The 17907-nt window shown below is 39.3% G+C and overlaps 1 protein-coding gene across 1 annotated transcript in view; it reads left to right on the top strand.

Annotated features, from left to right (window-relative positions):
• The window catches only part of Tmtc1 (transmembrane O-mannosyltransferase targeting cadherins 1), a 269839-nt gene that overhangs the window by 224971 nt on the left and 26961 nt on the right, over positions 1–17907 (top strand). The window contains exon 14 of the mRNA XM_048802437.1: positions 15222–15330. Within this exon, the coding sequence (XP_048658394.1) occupies positions 15222–15330 (109 nt within the window). The remainder of the gene's footprint in view (positions 1–15221; positions 15331–17907) is intronic.

Here is a 17907-nt window from a genome sequence, read left to right as displayed (position 1 = left end):
AAAAAAAAAAAAAAAAAAAAAATTGGGCTAGGGATGTGGCTCAATGGTTGAGTGCCCCTGAGTTCAATCGCCGGTATCCCCCCCGCCCACAAAAAAAGAATGGCTTTATCCATCTATTGGAACACAAAATCAAGAGAATACTATCAAATAAAGTGAAAGAAATAAAATATAGATCAACAATAAATTAATAAACTTTGCTTTTTAAATTAGTTGACATTGTCAAAGTCTGACAAAAACTGAGAATGATGAAAACCAACTGAGAATGAAGAGAGGTACAACTGCAGCAGGAAAAAAAGAAAAAAAATCACTGCTACTAGGAAGCTTCCTTTAAAAATAATAACAAATCAGGCCAGGCGCACAGGTGCACACCAGCCATCCCAGAGGTTGAGATTAATCTCAGTGGATTAAAATAATGTTAATAGCTAATATTTACGTATTACCTTCATTCTACATGGTATTATCATCCTTATCCCTATTTTATAGGTGAAAAAAACAGGACTCTAGAAAACTCTCAAGACCTTTATCTGGGCTGTGGCCAACCTAGGATTGAATCCCTCTCTTTGGATTCCTTGTCCTATTTGCTTTCTATTCCCTGTATTTCTCAAATAGTTCTATGACCCCAAACTGCACAATATTAAACTATTTAATGGCATGCAATTGCCTAACTGTCTTTCCTAAGGAAATAGTAAAGTTGGTTTATGATGCTGAAATTGCATTGCCAAGTGACAGAGAAAGGTGACCCGGAAAACAGCAGGGCTAATCTACATTTAGATAGCTCCGAACTTTACTTCTACGTACCTTAATATATTTCTGAACCAATGGCAATGGGTCAAAAGCAAGAAAAGAATAAGAATATTCTAAATATGGTATGACATGATCTATTTTACTATTTAAGATTTATGCCCTCTTTGTCTCTTGAGATAATGTTGGAATTATTACAATTCACTTTTTAGAACTGTATCTTTTCTTTTTAATAATCTGGAAGTTAATGCTCATTCTAAGAACCTAAGTTATCAAGCAGCTTAGATTTGCTCTAAGAGGAAAGCAGTGTCATTATTCTTGTTTCATAAACAAGGATCTTAAGATTGGAAGATTATGTGACAAGGTTCCTCTTCCATAAGGCAAAAGAATGGAACTTGGGTCTGTCTGACCTGGTACCCCTGACCTTAAGCACCATACTTTAGTGCCTCCTTGTGGCCCAGCTCTAAACTGCAGAGAGCCTAGAGCAGCCCAGTAAAAATACAAGGAGTCAAGCAAGTAATTTAAAATTCTCAAGAAGCCATATTTTAAAGCATAAAAAAGTAAGAGAAAGTTTAATAATACGTTTTATTTAACCCCAACTATGATTTTATCATGTAGTTAATATTTTTAAAAATTTTAAATTTATCATAAAATTTAAAATATTAATGCATTCTTCTTTATACTAAGTCTTTGAAACCTAGTATCTGTTTTACACTTATAGTCTGTCTCAGCTTAGCTGTCTATCTCAGGCTAGCTGTATTTTAAATATGCAACAGCAACATATGGTCAGTAGCTATTATATTGAACAGTATAGACATTTAATAATCTTGACTTTGAGAGAAATATGAGACTTTGTTCAGGCCAGAAGGTCTAAATAAGATGTGATTCTGTCAGAGAATCCTGGCAATATTGCAGCAACTCATTTGAATTCTTGGAATTATATGACAGACAGCTTTTCACAGCAGTAGACTTTACTGAGTGTTATCCAAATATATTTGGCCTCTTTCATGCCTTTTCATGGGACTTGGAAGCTAACCTATTATGATTCTGTGCAGCACATTTACAGCGTGAGAGATTGATAAGGACCAGCTTTCCGTGCCAGCATTCTTAATTTCTATTAATTATTGTTGGCTTTGCTTAGAACCTAAAACATCCAAAAAGAAGAAGAAGGAGGAGGAGGAGGAGGAGTGGGGGAAGGCAAGAGAAAAGAAAATAATTTGTAAGAATAGCATGAAAACTTTATAGATGAACAGAGCAGAAGTCCCTGATGGCTCAAGAGAATGTAATAGAATATTTAAATTAGAGATATAGGAAAATATTCCTGTGAGTGATTAAATAGTTGCTTGTTACTAAAGCAGAAGATTAAAAGAACTTGTTAAAGAATCAGGTCATACCTCCCCATTACCACCACTACCTGCCATTCACATTCAAGGATAGGGGTGTTAGAATAAACCTGTTAATCAAAACTAAGAGGGAAAAATGTAATAGAATATCCAATAATTGAACTATATAAATGAATTTGATGACAACATACATTTTTACACTGTTCCTGAAGAAAATGGAACTTCTAAAGAAGTCTAGGACCCAAAAACAAGGATACTATTATCTTTATAATAAATTTGAATGTTTAGGATATGCTTCCCCACCATGTTGGTATTAGCCACACACCTTTTTTTTTTCTTCCATGAAACAAAATTTTATACATTCAAGATAATTCTGTCCTCCACTTTTTAACTGCAGCTCCAGAGTGCGCAAAATACCAGTTCAATGGATAAAGAATGCTTTACAAAGCCCTTACTGCCACCTGAGAACATCACCTGTGAGTGGCAAGTGCTGTGCTCCCCAACCACACCCATGGTGACCTGGTAGTCCTCAGGTTACTTCCCCCTTATCTCTGGTCCCAACCCACTACACTTTTCTTCCCCTCATCTCTGTCGGTCTCATATCTGTCTTGTCCCCATCTTGCAGCTTTTTTTAAAAAATATTTTTAGTTGTAGATGGACAAGATATCTTTATTTAGTTTTTATACAGTGCTGAGAATTGAGCCCAGTGCTTCACCTGTGCTAGGCGAGCGCTCTACCACTGAGCCACAACCCCCATCTCGCAGCTTTTTAAAGCTCAGTTCACCACGTCTGTCCTCAACACTACCAATCAGCACTATTTTGTACATTCTTCTAGACTATCAGGCTCTGGAGCTCCAGGGCAGTGACTGGCACTTGCCAACCTACACTACCATCTTCATTAGTTCAGTAATTCTGGTGATCACCCAGTTCTCCTGCTTCCTTCTCTCCAGCGCACTTCATTTCTGTTCCACAGTGGTCATTCACCAACATGGCCCTGCCATTTTCTAACCATGCAGACCTTTTGGTTCTCTAGTACCTGAATTCTGAAACATTCCTCTTTGACCTGGACCCCTTACCTCTGCTCACCCTCTCTTTCTCCCACTCTCTCCTTACTACTTCAAAGGGGTTGTAATTGTGACCTATCACCTCCTAGCTCTTCTCTGTGCTCAGTTGTCTTCTTTACCTTCTGTGGTATTATTCTCCTCTTATTTTCTCAATCCTATTCCATACTGTCCTTAGAATCTCTGTTCTCTGATTTTTTTTTTTTTTTTTTAGGAGAAGGGATACCAGGGGATTGAACTCGAGGGCACTCAACCACTGAGCCACATCTCCTGCCCTATTTTGTATTTTATTTAGAGACAGGGTCTCACTCTTGCTTAGCATCTCGCCATTGCTGAGGCCGGCTTTGAACTCAACATCCTCCTGCCTCAGCCTCCCGAGCCACTGGGATTATAGGCATGTGCCACCACGTTTCTGTTCTCTGATTTTTATGTTCATAATTTATAATCCCATCTCTGATACATCTGATATATTTTAAGAATGTGTGACATGCCTCTTTCACACCTTGATTATCATTAACTGGCTTGACCAGGGTGACCTAAAACACCCCATTGTCTGTATTTTGTTTTCCCTAAACCAGTATTGCTCAATGTTTTGTTTGTTTGTTTTGTTTTTTTCCTCATGATCACTGCCTTCAGGATATGAAACTTTAAAAAATATTTTTTTAGTCCCCTTTTTTGCCCAGTTACTGAGTAAGATTTGTTAGTTAGGGTTGAGCTTTGGAGACCACAAATCCTGGTAAATGTGTAAGACAATTTTTTGCCACTACCGCCGCCTTGCCCAAGAAGTGGTGTCTACTTCTGTGGAAAGCACGCCTCAGATCATCATCCAGTCTGTCACATGTAGGAGGAGAAAAACACAGGATCCTCACAAAACTCTGAAGAGAGCATCATGGGAAAAAAACCCAAAATCAAAAACAGGATGGAAGTTAAGAGCTATTAGATACTTATCCCCTGTGTTCTTTTACGAAAGCTCCTGTTTCCCTATTGCTTTGTCCTTTGTTCCCTTCTTCAGTGTCCTGTGCACATACACGCAGAAGGTGACATCATCCCTTCACTTGGGCTGAAAATTATTACAGCTTCTCTTCTCCCTACCTTAAAATATTTGCATGTCCTTCTGCATTTGCTCTTTTGTTGGATAGAATTACCTTACCCTAATGAGGCTAGTGTTTATACCTGTGTCTTTATGGGTTTTTTTTTTTTTAATCAAGACATACTTAGCAGGGAATAAAGTATACACGTCTTAAGTGGTCGGGACGAAGTTTTACAATTACCACAAATAACATGGGTAATTTCTACCACCCCAGAGAGACCTTCAAATCTCTTTCCAGTAAATCTTCTCTCCTCCAAGGCAATGGTTATTCTGATTTTCTTTTTCCACCATAAATTAATTCAGTCTATTTTAGAACTTCTTCCATAAGTGAGTGTTTAATATGTACTATTGACATCTCTGTATTCTTTCATATAGTGTAATTTTTGAGTCTTATTTATTTTGTTCCATGGGTTTTTTTTTTTTTTATTGCTGAGTAGCATTCCACTGTATTCATATGCTGTAATTTGAGCATTCATATTCCTGTGGGCGGATACTTGGTTTATTTTTGGTGTTTATTGTTAGGAGTGAAACTGTTATGCATATTCGTGTTCCATTCTGTATACTTCCATTTTGGGGGGGGTAAATACACAGAAGTAGAATTGTGGGTAGATATGTCTTTCATATTTTAAGAAGTTGTTAAACAGTTCTCCAAAGTACTTGTTACATTTTCATTCCATGGGACACAGTGAGAGACACATTTGCTCCATGTCCTTATTAACAGATGGTGCCTGTTTATCTTCTTTATTTCAGCCATTGGTAGTCATTGCTATAAAATCCATGTGTTTTCTTTCTCTTTTTCTCTCCTCCCTCCACCATTATCATGGGCTCTCTCCTAGGTCCAAATTCTTCCCATTCCACAAACTTCCTCGTTCCCCAGACTGCCCTGGGAAATCCTCCTTAGAGGAGCTACTTCCTTAAGTTGTTCTCTGAACTCTGATAAAATTGCAAGAGGCGCTGTTGGCACTCGGTGCTTCTCCTTTCTCCCCACCTGTTCACACAGCTCTCTGGTGGGGCTGATCTCCAGTTCTTCCGCCCTACTTCCTCTGAAGTGAAGAATCTGACACTGTAGGCCTCCTTCTGTTTTGAAGCTCTTTTTTTTTCATTGCTTATATTATACTGCACCATTTTGTTCTTCTGTATCTAACATCTAGTCTTCTTCCATCCTTCTTATAAACTTTGAGACCCCTGAGAAATTCATTTTATGTCCATCGCGTGTGCATACAGAGTCCAAGCATCTTAGCATTCAGAACTTTCCGTAATCCTGCCATTGTCCTTTGCATTTTCTGCTCTTCTCACATCTGTGTAAACCCAGACACCAGCTCCGTGGACCCCTTGTCACCGTGTGAGAAAAACTCAACCCACCAAACTACATTTACTAAGACAGTTACCAAGGCCATAAAGTTAGACTTCTTTAAATGTAGTTTCATTTACATTTTTATTATTTTATAATTAGTTCCTGTCCAAATGAATTTGATGTTTTCCTGCATCTCCATGATTTGAAAGTTATTTATATATAAACAGATTGCTAATTGTTAAAATATTTTTTGTCTCTTTCCTCCACACCTATACTCATTCTTACCACGATTACTAATGAATAAAGGCTGAGTAGTTTTAAATCCATGCATGGTTTGCAAGGAAAGTATTCTTTCCTCAATCTTTTTTTTCTCTGATGGCTGCCATAAACCCTGCTGCGTGAGGACAGAGCTACACAGGAAGCACTGTGGGTGAAAGCAAGCTCTAAGGAACCCCCAGGTTTTGTTTACATTCTTTTCAAGGAATTGGAATGTCATTTTCTTTCTGTACATAAATATTTCTAGCAGAAGATAATTAAACAGGCCAGACTACTTTGTCAATTATAAGAGTTTTCAGTAGTCTCCCATGTCCTGAAAATCTTTTTCCCTGCTCCTCTGCTCACCTAATCTTTCCCAGATTCGTTTGTAATCTAGTCCCTTTTATTTAAGCCCCTCTGCTGCAGAATTACTTGAGATATATGTTAAAGAAGGAATCATTCAATTAATGTATAAGAGTCATGTGGATAATTATTAGAAATTTCTTTCTGCACACAATGTCTTAACTTTAGAATTTCAGGCACCTCAACTATTTATCTTAAACCCAGTGGGAGATCCACTTTGCCCTTACACAGGAGCTAAATTTGGTATATAGGTTGTTGAAGATGATCAAAGGACTTTCAAGTCTAAAAATGCTCTATATAGGCCAGGAAGAAAAGCCAGAAGGGCCCAGAAAGGAATGTGCTCCGTCTTTGTTTCCTCAGGTTGAGTACACACCTGCCTGTGCCCGCAGGGTCTGTCCCAGGAAGCACGTGGGCAGGTGAAGCTCCATTCTTGGACACTCCTTTTCAAGTCTGCCAGCCTCCCTCCTATCTCTGCCTTCTGCAGACAGCCCAGTGCCCCCACCTCACACTCTCAGGCCACATCACTTATCTGCCAGGAAGCATGGCAGAGCTCTCTGCCCTCACCTTCCTGCCACCCTCCTCCTCCAAGTGAAAGGAACAACAGTACCTGATAGTGACATAGCACCTGACAGTACCTGACAGTGACACAGGACTTCCTCATGCCTCATGAACTTGTTCATCTGGGTCAGTTGGAGGACAGACACTGTCACTCTCCTATTACACACAGGAAATTGGCTAGAAGAGGGTCAGAAGCCTCTAAGCTGTGAGGTGGGGCCTCTGCGTCTTGTGCTCCCTCTCACAGCATGCTGCTGCCTTCCTGGCCCCTGTGTGCCCTTTCAGGACTAGCAGCTGATAGAAGTTGGTGAGTTTGAATCTTAGCTCCGCTGCATATTCATGTATGACCTTGGGAAACAATTTTATCTCGCATTTCCTCTGATTATTCACGTGTATACTGGAGATAATACCAGTAACCATGTCCTTCAGGATTACCAAGTATTGTAATGCAGTTAACATAGGACCTAACACCCACTAAACATGAAGTAAGGCTTAGCTAGTCTTAATTATTTTCAACGCAGGGACATAATTTCTCTTTTCCGATTGGAAGCTCAGCTTCTTGGTAGAAAATTAACAATGAATCGGTTACATAAAGCATTTGTTACCCATGCAGTTTAACAGTTTTAGGCAGTCGTCAACTTCTTTGAGTCTCAGATTCCTTCTCTTTTAAGATGAGAGGACCAGATGATCCCACAGAGCTCTCTAGCTGCAGTACTGTGGCTTTATGGAGGAATACAGATTTCTAGTCTCCTGACTGAAGTGTAAATAAAAGACAACCAGAGAACTTGAAAGTCCGTTTCTCTTCAGAGGCAGGGCGTGTATTATAACAGCATCCTGCCTTTGCTGAGAAAGCAGTCAGTGAAGCTTCTGGTTGAAATTGCGGGTGGGAATCTGGCTGGTGAGTGGGGAGCTCACATTTATTGTATCCTCCTCTGTGAATCACACCACCTATGCTGTTTATTCCTCCCTCACAACGACTTGGGGTGATAGATTAATATGCACACTTCACAAACTCCGCCACAGAGGCTCCTAGGGATGAAGCATCTAATCCAAGTCATCAGCTGGTGAGGCAGTCAGCCTGAGCCTGAAACCCAGGACGTGCATTAAACCATATCATCAAAGCATCCTTTCAGCTAAGGGGCAAATGATTCCGGCTAAACTGGGATTTTCTCAACTGCCTTCTCTTTCAAGTCCCAACCAGGGAGCATTGTTTTTATGGATTCTTCCAGTCTCTTCTTGGGTTTAGCGGATTGATTTGTGTGTACTTAAAAATAATGCTGACTTAGAACTAGTTTTGTACCTGGAAGTGATGCTGTCTTGGGACTAATTTTGAGCTCAGGAGTGACACTGGTTTGGGGCTATTTTTTTCCAGCCCACCTCTGTGTCCCTGTGGCACAGAACTAACTCCACATGTGCATGAACAAAGCCACAGTGGTCAGGTGTCTTGTGGCTCGGGTGCAGAGCGGACAATGAAGATGTCAAGAGAGGTTCCAAAGGAGTAAAGAAGAATCAGGACTAGCATTCCTGGGACCCTCTCTGTGCCAGCCCGTGTGAGGTCTTTTGTGAGCCCAGGCCCATTTCTGCTGCTGAATGACTAGATGGGCCAGAATTTTCTATCTATTCACTCCTCAGCTTCCAGTTTGGGGGGCCAGGAGCCAGGGGGTAGTAATCTGCTCCCTGAATTTTAGCTATAATGAGTATGATTGTGAATTGGAAAGAAATTCTTTTTTATTCCTCACTATCCCATGAATGAGTTCTCCAGACCATTGTGTGTTCACATCTGTGGAAAAACCCAGCAGAAAAACTAGGGTGACCCAGTAAACTAGGTGCTGTGTATCCACTGAACTGCCCAGGACCTGAACCTAAAGCTATACAGAGTGTACCCTGTTTTCTTCTCTTTATGAATAGGAAAGACACTAGGGCCATGGAAAATGTGTGCTTTAAAAAGATCATCTCAGTCAGACATTTACAACTTGACTTTCACAATTCAATTCTTTGGAAGAGCTAGTAAAAATCTGTCTGCCAAGAAAAGAAAGAAAGTAAAAAGAATATCATAAGCTTTTTCATTTGTGAGAGAGATCATTTCTGGATCCAATAACACAACAACAAAATACCCCAACAAAGGAATAGTAAATAAGAGGCTGCCCAGTGCTCCAAGTTCACACTGTGGTTAATGAGAAATTTTATTGCTGCCAAGTGGATCGCCAAATCCATTTCCTCAATTCTCCCCAAATGTCAAGACTTTTTTTTAAAGCAAGCATCTGCTTTCAGTTTAAATGAATGTGTCATAAGATTCTAGACAGGAATCCAAAAAGTTTTCTGAATTGACAAACCTAACAGGTCCTTAATTACTGAAAGAAAATGTGGCAAAGCCTTATTTGCTTTTGCTAGATCTCTGTCATTGAGATAGAGCCAGGAAAGTGAGAGGAGGCAAATGTTTTTACTTAACTCACAGGAAAAACAGTTTCACTGCTGTATAACCAAAGGGAAAATTCCCTGTGAAACTACAAATGTTTAATGTCAAAATTTGCACGTTTTGAACAGGATCTAATTTCTGCTTAATGTTTCTTTCATGAAATCAATGACGAAGATGTTATGGGTCCCAGGAACCCATTCTCGGGAATTTTAGCCTTTTGGAAGTTCCTCTGGGAAACTTAAAAAGAGCTGAGTTTTGCAGCAAAATATTAGAAGGTTTTTATTTCTGTTATGATGCTTACATGGATAACAGGATAGAGAACATGTATCCACAGTGTACATTCACAATTGAGCTCCTAGGAAAGGAAAATGCCTCTTCCAATTGCAGAGTTCCCCACCTGCCCCCATCCAGCCTCCTCACCTCCCTTGGCAGGCAGAAGTGTTTCTTGGCGGGCAGTTCAGCAGGCCACAGCTACCTTTTCCTTCAGTTCAGGTGGTCCCATGGGTTTCTTTCTCCCTCTTTAGCCTTCAGCATCCTGTTATATTTAGTGTTTTATTGATAGGTGAATCCCACATACAAGTCAGGGCAGCCATGTTCTTAAAGACCATCTTCAACAGAATTGCCTGAGGAGCTAAGAATAATGATTCCTGGGCCCCACCTAAGATCCACTACATCTTAGAAGACCCGAGATTCTGCATTTTACTAAACACCTAGAAATTTTTTTTACAGGGGTGGGGGTGGGTACTAGGGATTGGACTGAGGAGCTCTCAATCACTGAGCCACATCTCCTGCCTTATTTTGTATTTTATTTAGAGACAGGGTCTCACTGTTGCTTAGCGTCTCACCATTGCTGAGGCTGGCTTTGAACTCAAGATCCTCCTGCCTCAGCTTCCCAAGTCACTGGGATTACAGGCATGTGCCACCGTGCCTGGCAACACCTAGGAATTTTTAAGCACTAAACTTCTAGCAGTATCAATCTAAGAGAGAAGTACAGATAAAATAGGTTAGGTCATGGATGATCACCATTTATCAACCAGTGACTGCATATGGCAGACAAAGAAGTTCAGGGTGTGCTGAGGAGCAATAGAGATAGAGGGGCAAAAGAGATAGGCTACCTCTTACCTGTTATCTTACCTAAATGGGGACCCTAATAGTTTCATCCATGCCAGTGGAACCCCCTAACAGAAGCTCAGAAAGGCCTTCGTGTCACATGAATTCCCAAAGGAATTCACAGTGTTCTTTTCATGACTCCATACTCATAGTGTGTCCTTGGCTAGTTGCGCAGGGTGTGTACTGAGGTTTGATTTTATCTACTTGTTCACAAATTATGACCTGATTAATTCAGGTGGTTTTTCTAAAGAATTCTGAGAAAACACATGTAGACATGGTAACCTATATCACATGCTTGGTTAGTTTAGACAAAAAATGTTATTTTAATATTTTTTTCCTCTTTTGGATTGACCTGTCAATTCATTTCAAATGGCTAAGGAAGTAGTCTCATATAGATAAGACTTATACTGATAATAGGCTGTTGAGTTTCCTAAATTATTTCTTATAGAGCCAAAATGAACACATTGGGAAATTTCAGTACTGTCTAATGCTGGCCTAGGGGTGATCTGTACAATTCAAGTATATTGGTAATTCCCATTATTAAGCAAGTTCACACTATTTGAAATTTTCTGCCTCTCCTGTGATACCCACCTCCTTTGTACATGGAAATAACTATCTAAATCTTTCTTTTATGAAAAACTTCCTTGCCAGCTAAGGAAGAGATTCCAAATGCCTTGGTTCTTTCTTGCCTGAGCACTCATCTGTGATCATCACCCTGAAAAATGCTGATCTGCTCCTTTCTGTGGCCCATGTGGCAGCTAAGTAGTTTCTGAATTCTTTTTAGGCCTGCTTACCTCGACATTTGCCTTAGAGTAAGCCTGCCCAGGGGAATGATTCTGTTACTGGTGTCACTTTCCACTTGATAGACACCGAAGATTTAGGTATATTAGCACATCCCGGGTTGTGCTAATAAGTACACAAAGAAAAGTTACTCTGATATTTAACCTAAATTTTTTCTAAACAACAAAAAAGGGTGAGGAGCTAGTTTTCAGTAGGTGATTTTAGAAACATTAATTGAACTAATAAAAGCCAACAGTGGTTAAGCACTTAACAAAAAAGCCAAAATGGATATAGTATCTACTGTGTACCTGACACACAGAGAAGTCAGACAATTTGCCTAAGCTGGTAAATGGTAGAAGTAGAGTCAGAGCCCAGACCTGGTCTTTGAGCTTGTGCTTTTAACTGCTGTGTAGTCAGGGTACATAAGCTGCTTCAGAGCCTGGAAAGTACTGACTGTATATATGTGTGTGTACGTGTCTCCGTTAAATATATATATATATATATGTATCACATATATATGTGTGTATAAGAAAGGTAATATATATGTATAGATATAGATAGATATAGATATAGAATTGATAAAGATATAGGTTGAGTATCCCTTGTCCAAATGCTTGGGACCAGAAGAAGTACATTAGTTTTTCTAGTTCTTAGGATTTTTTAAATACTTGCATAGGCTTTACGAGTTAAGAATCTCTTGTCCAAACATCTGAAAATCAAAAAGCTTATGATTTTGGAGCATTTTGGATTTCAGGTTTTCAGATTTAAAAATACTTGACCTGTGTAGATATAGAGATAGATACACATACACAGACCTTCTTTATTTCTTTTTTCTAATCATGTTATGGGCTTAGGATCTTTGATGAGAGGACAGTGCTTTGAGCCAGGCAAGTCAGGGAAGGCTTCACTGGGAACCAGAAGTTAAGTGGGGAGGAGGGAAAGGCCCTCTGTGAAGTGCTATGGTAAGGACACCAGGCAGAGAGGGACAAGACCTGGGGCAGGTCCTTCTTCTTTGCTCGGGACCAGACATTCCTTGAGGCTCTCGGAGTCTCACTTTCATCACTATAAATGAGGGAGGTTGGTATATTCATAATACTCAAATGTGGATGGTGATCATATTCATATGGAGGGCTTCCTCAGAACATGAAGGTCTGTTTAAAGCACACCCAGGTGACTTTAAGTTACTGTGAAGATGAAGAATCAATGGAGCAGGTGATCTCTTAGGTTCAATAGAAGATATGCCAAAATCCACCCAGTCTGGTTGGAATAGTGGGTCCCAGGGTGTTTGTGGAATGTCAGTCAGAACCAGATTGTAGAGAGTTTTGATATTTTCTATCTGTAGGCAATTGAGCATTAATGAAGATTTCTACCTCAAGGACAATGTTGAAAGCAGTGCTCATAGAAAACTTTCTTTGAATTGTCTGCATGTAGTACAAAGAGAAGAAAGAGTAACTAGAAGCAAATGTGTAAAATAAAAGTGTGAACTGAGGTGTTAACAAGCAGACAGAGTAAGGTGCACTGTTGATGGCAGCAGTCTGATAGTACTATAGGAATCTCTCCCCTGTGTTTAAATAGGGGATAATTATCAGAGGAACGTGTGCTACAAGGTGTATATGAAAAAGAATGCTACTAAAATCTGAAACAGTTTGAAATTTCACATGGTAATCATGTTGTAAAGTTCTATTTGGACGAATTAATTGCTGTAAATTATTATGCCAAAAGCATACCTATGATACAAGTTCCCACCAAATGGTGAGCAACAGGACTGTAGAAGAAATATACTCTCAATTTGTCTCCCTTGTAGAAACAAAAACAAAATTACTACTTATGGATTGTTTGGACTTTCTTTAAAAAGCATTGCAAAGTATCTGTCAAAGTGGCATGTGACATCTGTTAGTCTGACCCTTGGTGTCTAGTGATTCTCAAAAGTTCCCAGACAAACCAGAATCATCCAAAAGTACAGAGCCAAGAGGAAGAATCCTTGCTGCCAGAGTTTTTGCATATTATAAAACTCTCATCACTGAGCTGATCACATGATGAAACATTTTTCTTGAAAGCAACAAGTTCCTTAAGGAATTTTAGAGATACCATTTTTCACAAAGAAATCTGAGTTCCTGTGAATAACTGTGATGATAACTTTTTCATTGTGTCACATGAATGTTAATGGACAACCTCAAGTATTTGCATTCATAGACCATGATAAGTGGTAATTAATCTTGCTGAGTTCATTTGTAAAAAGTCTCAGTTTCCATTTTAACTGATATAAGTTATGACAAATGAAAACCATTAAATCTTTACTATCATTTCAGTAGTTATTTTTCCCTCTTCTTATTTTAAAGAGTATCTGATTAAATAATGCCTTATGAGACTTAATTTCAGCCTTCATCTCCTAAGTCTGCATCTTCCTTTGGACTTTAGGATGATTTCCAAATTTAACATTTATAAAGATTTATGAAATCATCAGAGGAAGAGTTCTGCTAACCATAAAATCAATGGTCAAATTACCAGGATTAAAACATACATTTGCATTAAAAAAATGAGCAAATGGAAGAATTACTTCAAGGTATAGTTTAGAATAGAAATCTGAATATATGTAATCCTAATGGCTTCCATAGACGTAAAGAGAATTTTGAAATTTTTGTTGACTGGATGAATCAACAAGAAAGCTTTAAGAAAGATGTAATACAAATTTATTATAATCCTGCAATTTTAAAGCCACATCCCAAGGACCATTCACTTAAGGACACAGGTGTTGAACAACTTGTTTTCAAAGATAGGACTGTGCATCAGAGAATCCTATTAGGAGTTAGCTAGAACCCAAGAAGTAGATAGTATGGAAAACCACCTCTTTTGGGAAATAGCTAAGTGCCTGGCATAGAACAGACAATGGTAAATGTTTACTAAATTGAACCCATAAATCCAAGGTCTGTATTGGAATCATGAATCCCCTGGCCCCCGAACCCTCCATCTGTCATAGGAAGCTCCTGTCCAGGTGAAATCAACTTGTTGCAAGCTGCTTCTGGCAGCTTAAGAACTCATACATGAGTCAGTATTAGCTCCTGTTTTAGTCAGTTTTTTCACTGCTGTGACTAAAAGGACCCAACCAGAACAATTATAGAGGAGGAAAAGTTTATTTAGGGGCTCATGGTTTCAGAGGTCTCAATTCATAGACAGCAGACTTGATTCCTCAGGGCTCAAGGTGAAGCAGAACATCATGGCAGAAGAGTGTGGCAGAGGGAACCACTTCACATGATGATCAGGAAGCAGAGAATGCGAAAGGTCTCCAATTGTCAGATACCAATATATCCCCAAAGCCATGTCCCCAGTGCCCTACTTCCTCCAATGACACCCCACCTGCCTTCAGTTACCACTCAATTCCATCAGGAGATTAATTCACTGATTGGATTAAGTCTCTGTGTGACTGGATCATTTTTCCTCCAAACCTTCTTGCGTTGTCTTACATGTGAGCTTTTCAGGGACACCTCGCTTCCAAACGGTAACAACTTCCCTCTACATAACTTCATCCTACAGAGACTGAACCTGTAGGGGGTTATAGCAGAAGCCACTCTCATGGCCTTTGATAACTGGTGGAGGAGTTCTGCTGAAGTTGCAGTACATATTACTGAATCAGTCCCCATTTTCAATAAAAATATGATAAAATAGCTCATTATTATTTGCTGATCAGTGGTCACAGTATTTTCTAATTTCATGTGTGAAACTTTTCTTCCCTTAGATATAAAACCAAAGATTAACACTGGCAGTCTGGCCTGGCTTGTCCCTGGTCGGGGGTTCAGCTACTGTTAGGAATACAGCTAGAAGTGGTGCAGCCAGAAACAGGCGCCCATACCATCTTCCACATCATGGTAAACTGTTTCCCATGCCACCTAGGTAATGGCCCCAAAATTACTCCTCTGAGGGTCAGCATTTCTTGTTCACAAACTCATAAAACTATTACGTAAAACTCCCCAAAAGTGCATTGTAGAAGGTAGAAAAATGAGTGAATAACCTGCATCTTTATGTCACTTTCCAAAGGAGAATCCAGAGACAGAAAGAAGCTGTTAGCACCTTGAGACAGCCAAGTTTGATTCATTGGCCATAAAATCCAGAATGAATGAGCAATCTTTGCTAAAAGGAAGTGAGATTTTAAAGTCTAATCAGAGGATTTAAGCAAAGTATTAATAAAAGATGCCCCTGCCCCACTTATTGTCTATAGGTCCCAGGAGAAGAAAGAAGAAGCTATCACTCTTCTGAAGGATTCCATTAAATATGGCCCCGAGTTTGCAGATGCATATTCAAGCTTAGCTTCATTATTGGCTGAGCAGGTAATTGTTTCCATTTAATTTCACACCGTATTTTTTTAAATGTGACTGTTAAGTGTATAAATTAATGTTACATAAATTTTTGTACTAATGATTTGACTAATGGCTGGTAAACTTACATTGGACACCTAATCTCTCTATGTCACTTTTCTTCTTGACAGATATGAGAAGCCTAGTTTTCTCATTCTAATATTTTCTTCACAGTGTAGGTGACCTTTAGACAAAGGTGGTGTCTTACTGACCATTAATATGTTTTCTGTCACTTTGGGACTTGCTGTTTTTATTGCTGTTTACTTGTCATATTTTTCTGGGGAATTGACAATGGATTGAGGTCTCTGAACTCAATAGGGAACAAATTAATGACAATCTTGAAGACCCTGTGCTTCAATACCTGTTAGGAGATAGCAGGTTTGATGGCATCCTAAGAGAAATTTCTCATGGCATAAAACAGGTTTGTGTTGAATCTCCTCCTCTTCACTTCTCAAAGTGATTTGATACCACTTTTCAGAATTCTGGACACATGACCCCTTGCTATGGAAAAGTGGAGAGACGTCAACCTCTCTAAATTGATGAAATAATTTTGTTGACACTTGGAGGTGCCCTTGATAGACAGTGGATTATGCTGTCACACAATTGCCAGATTGTCGTTAAAATCATGCACAACATCTTTGCTAGATGCCTTGCAGCATTCATTCAGGTTAAACATAAGAAATTATTTTGATGAGGCAGTTACTTAGGGTGCAATTTGCATTTTAAAAAAACCCATATAAGTTCCACCAAGAAGCAAAATTAGGACATTCTATGAGTAGTTAAGTGATGGAAATTATGAAAGTAGTTTTCTTGCTTTAATAAGTCATCCTCATTATCCCCCTTAGATACCCAACTCTGTGGATGCTCAAGTACTTAATATGCAATGTTATAGTATTTGCATATTAACCCATACACATCTCTAGATTAGTTGTATTACCTAATACAATGCCAATGATATGCAAATAGTTGTTATACTGTACTGTTTAGGGAATAAAAAAAATCAGTACAAGCCAGGTGCAGTGGTGCACACCAATCTCAGGGGCTCCAGAGGCTGAGGCAGGAGGATCACAAGTTCAAAGCCAGCCTCAGCAACTTAGCAAAGCCCTAAGGAACTTAAATAAAAAATAAGAAGGTCCGAAGATGTGGCTCAGTGGTTAAGCACTCTTGGCTTCAATTTCCAGTAACCACCCCCTACCAAAAAAAAAAAAAAAAATCAGTACAAATTCAATTTTTCTTATTTTTGATCTGAGGTTGGTTTCTGGCTCCTTCATTTTCCTAAGATCCCCATCCTGCCTCTCTCTGGCCAGTGGTCTTGTTCAAGCATGACAAGCTTCTCTCTGGGGACCCTTACAGGAACTGTTCTCTCTGCCTGCCACATTTCTCTCCCAGAAGGCTCAGAGTTTCTTTCTTCACATCATGTCAGTTTTTGTCCATGTGTTACCATGTCAAAGGTGTCTTCTGTGATGACTGTTGTATGTAAATAGCAACTTTCCACTGCCCGGATGTTCTCTGTCATTTTTTCCTGCTTTACTTTCCGATAGTATTTATGGCCATCTAACATACATTTGCATGTTCGTGGTCTTTATGAGAATTGCCATTTTATTCATGACAGTATTCCCATGTCTGTCACACTGTATGTGACCAGTAGATTTTTGTCTCTACTATGGTACATGTTCTGAATTTTACTCTTATACTGCAAGTGGAGCTGGGCATGTAGGCCACAGTGTTATCATGGAATTGTGTCTCAGCATGATGATCCTGTCTGACCCCGAGAGCCAGTGAGAAATACGGCCATGAGAAATTATCCATTATAACCATAGGCCATCACCCAAGACATCTTTCAGTGACTTTTTTTTTGGACATAATTATATTTCAGTGACTTCTTTATGAGCACTTGAAGGACAAATTGTCTCATGTTTTAGCATTAAAAAAGGCTGAACTTCTCATACATTACAAGGATTGGTTGATTTGTTTTATTTTGAAACCAGTTCATGAAAAAACATGAAACTGCTAGAAAGGGTTCACTCTCCCCTCTCCCCCCTCCATCTTGCCTCGACTCACCTCCAGCTGACAACCTTCTAGTCTGCATATTCTGCTTTACTCTGTGTGCATTTTTACTCTTGGGTTTGTCATTTTTAAAACCATTTATTTTATTCAGTGTATGTTGTATATTTTTTAAAGCTGCCTTTCTTTGTGGAATAATGAGGTATAACTAAATAAATCAAGCATTATATTAACAGTTCCCAGTTCATTTTTTTCTCCAGCTTATCAGGGCAGATAAACATTTAATTGCTCTTTTTTTATTCATATGTGACAGTGGAATGCATTACAATTCTTATTACACCCATAGAGCACAATTTTTCATATCTCTGGTTGTATACACAATTCACACCAATTCATGTCTTCATACCTGTACTTTGCACCATCATTTCTAACCCCATGTCCCCTCCCTTCCCCTCCATCCCCTCTGCCCTATCTAGAGTTCATCTATTCCTCCCAAGCTCCCTCTCCCTATCCCACTATGAATCAGCCTCCTTATACCAAAGAAAA

Source organism: Marmota marmota, unplaced genomic scaffold, assembly GCF_001458135.2.
Source record: "Marmota marmota marmota unplaced genomic scaffold, marMar, whole genome shotgun sequence".
NCBI classification, from domain to species: Eukaryota; Metazoa; Chordata; class Mammalia; order Rodentia; family Sciuridae; genus Marmota; species Marmota marmota.
Note: the sequence above shows the minus strand (reverse complement) of the source record. Positions and strands in the feature narration are given on the sequence as shown.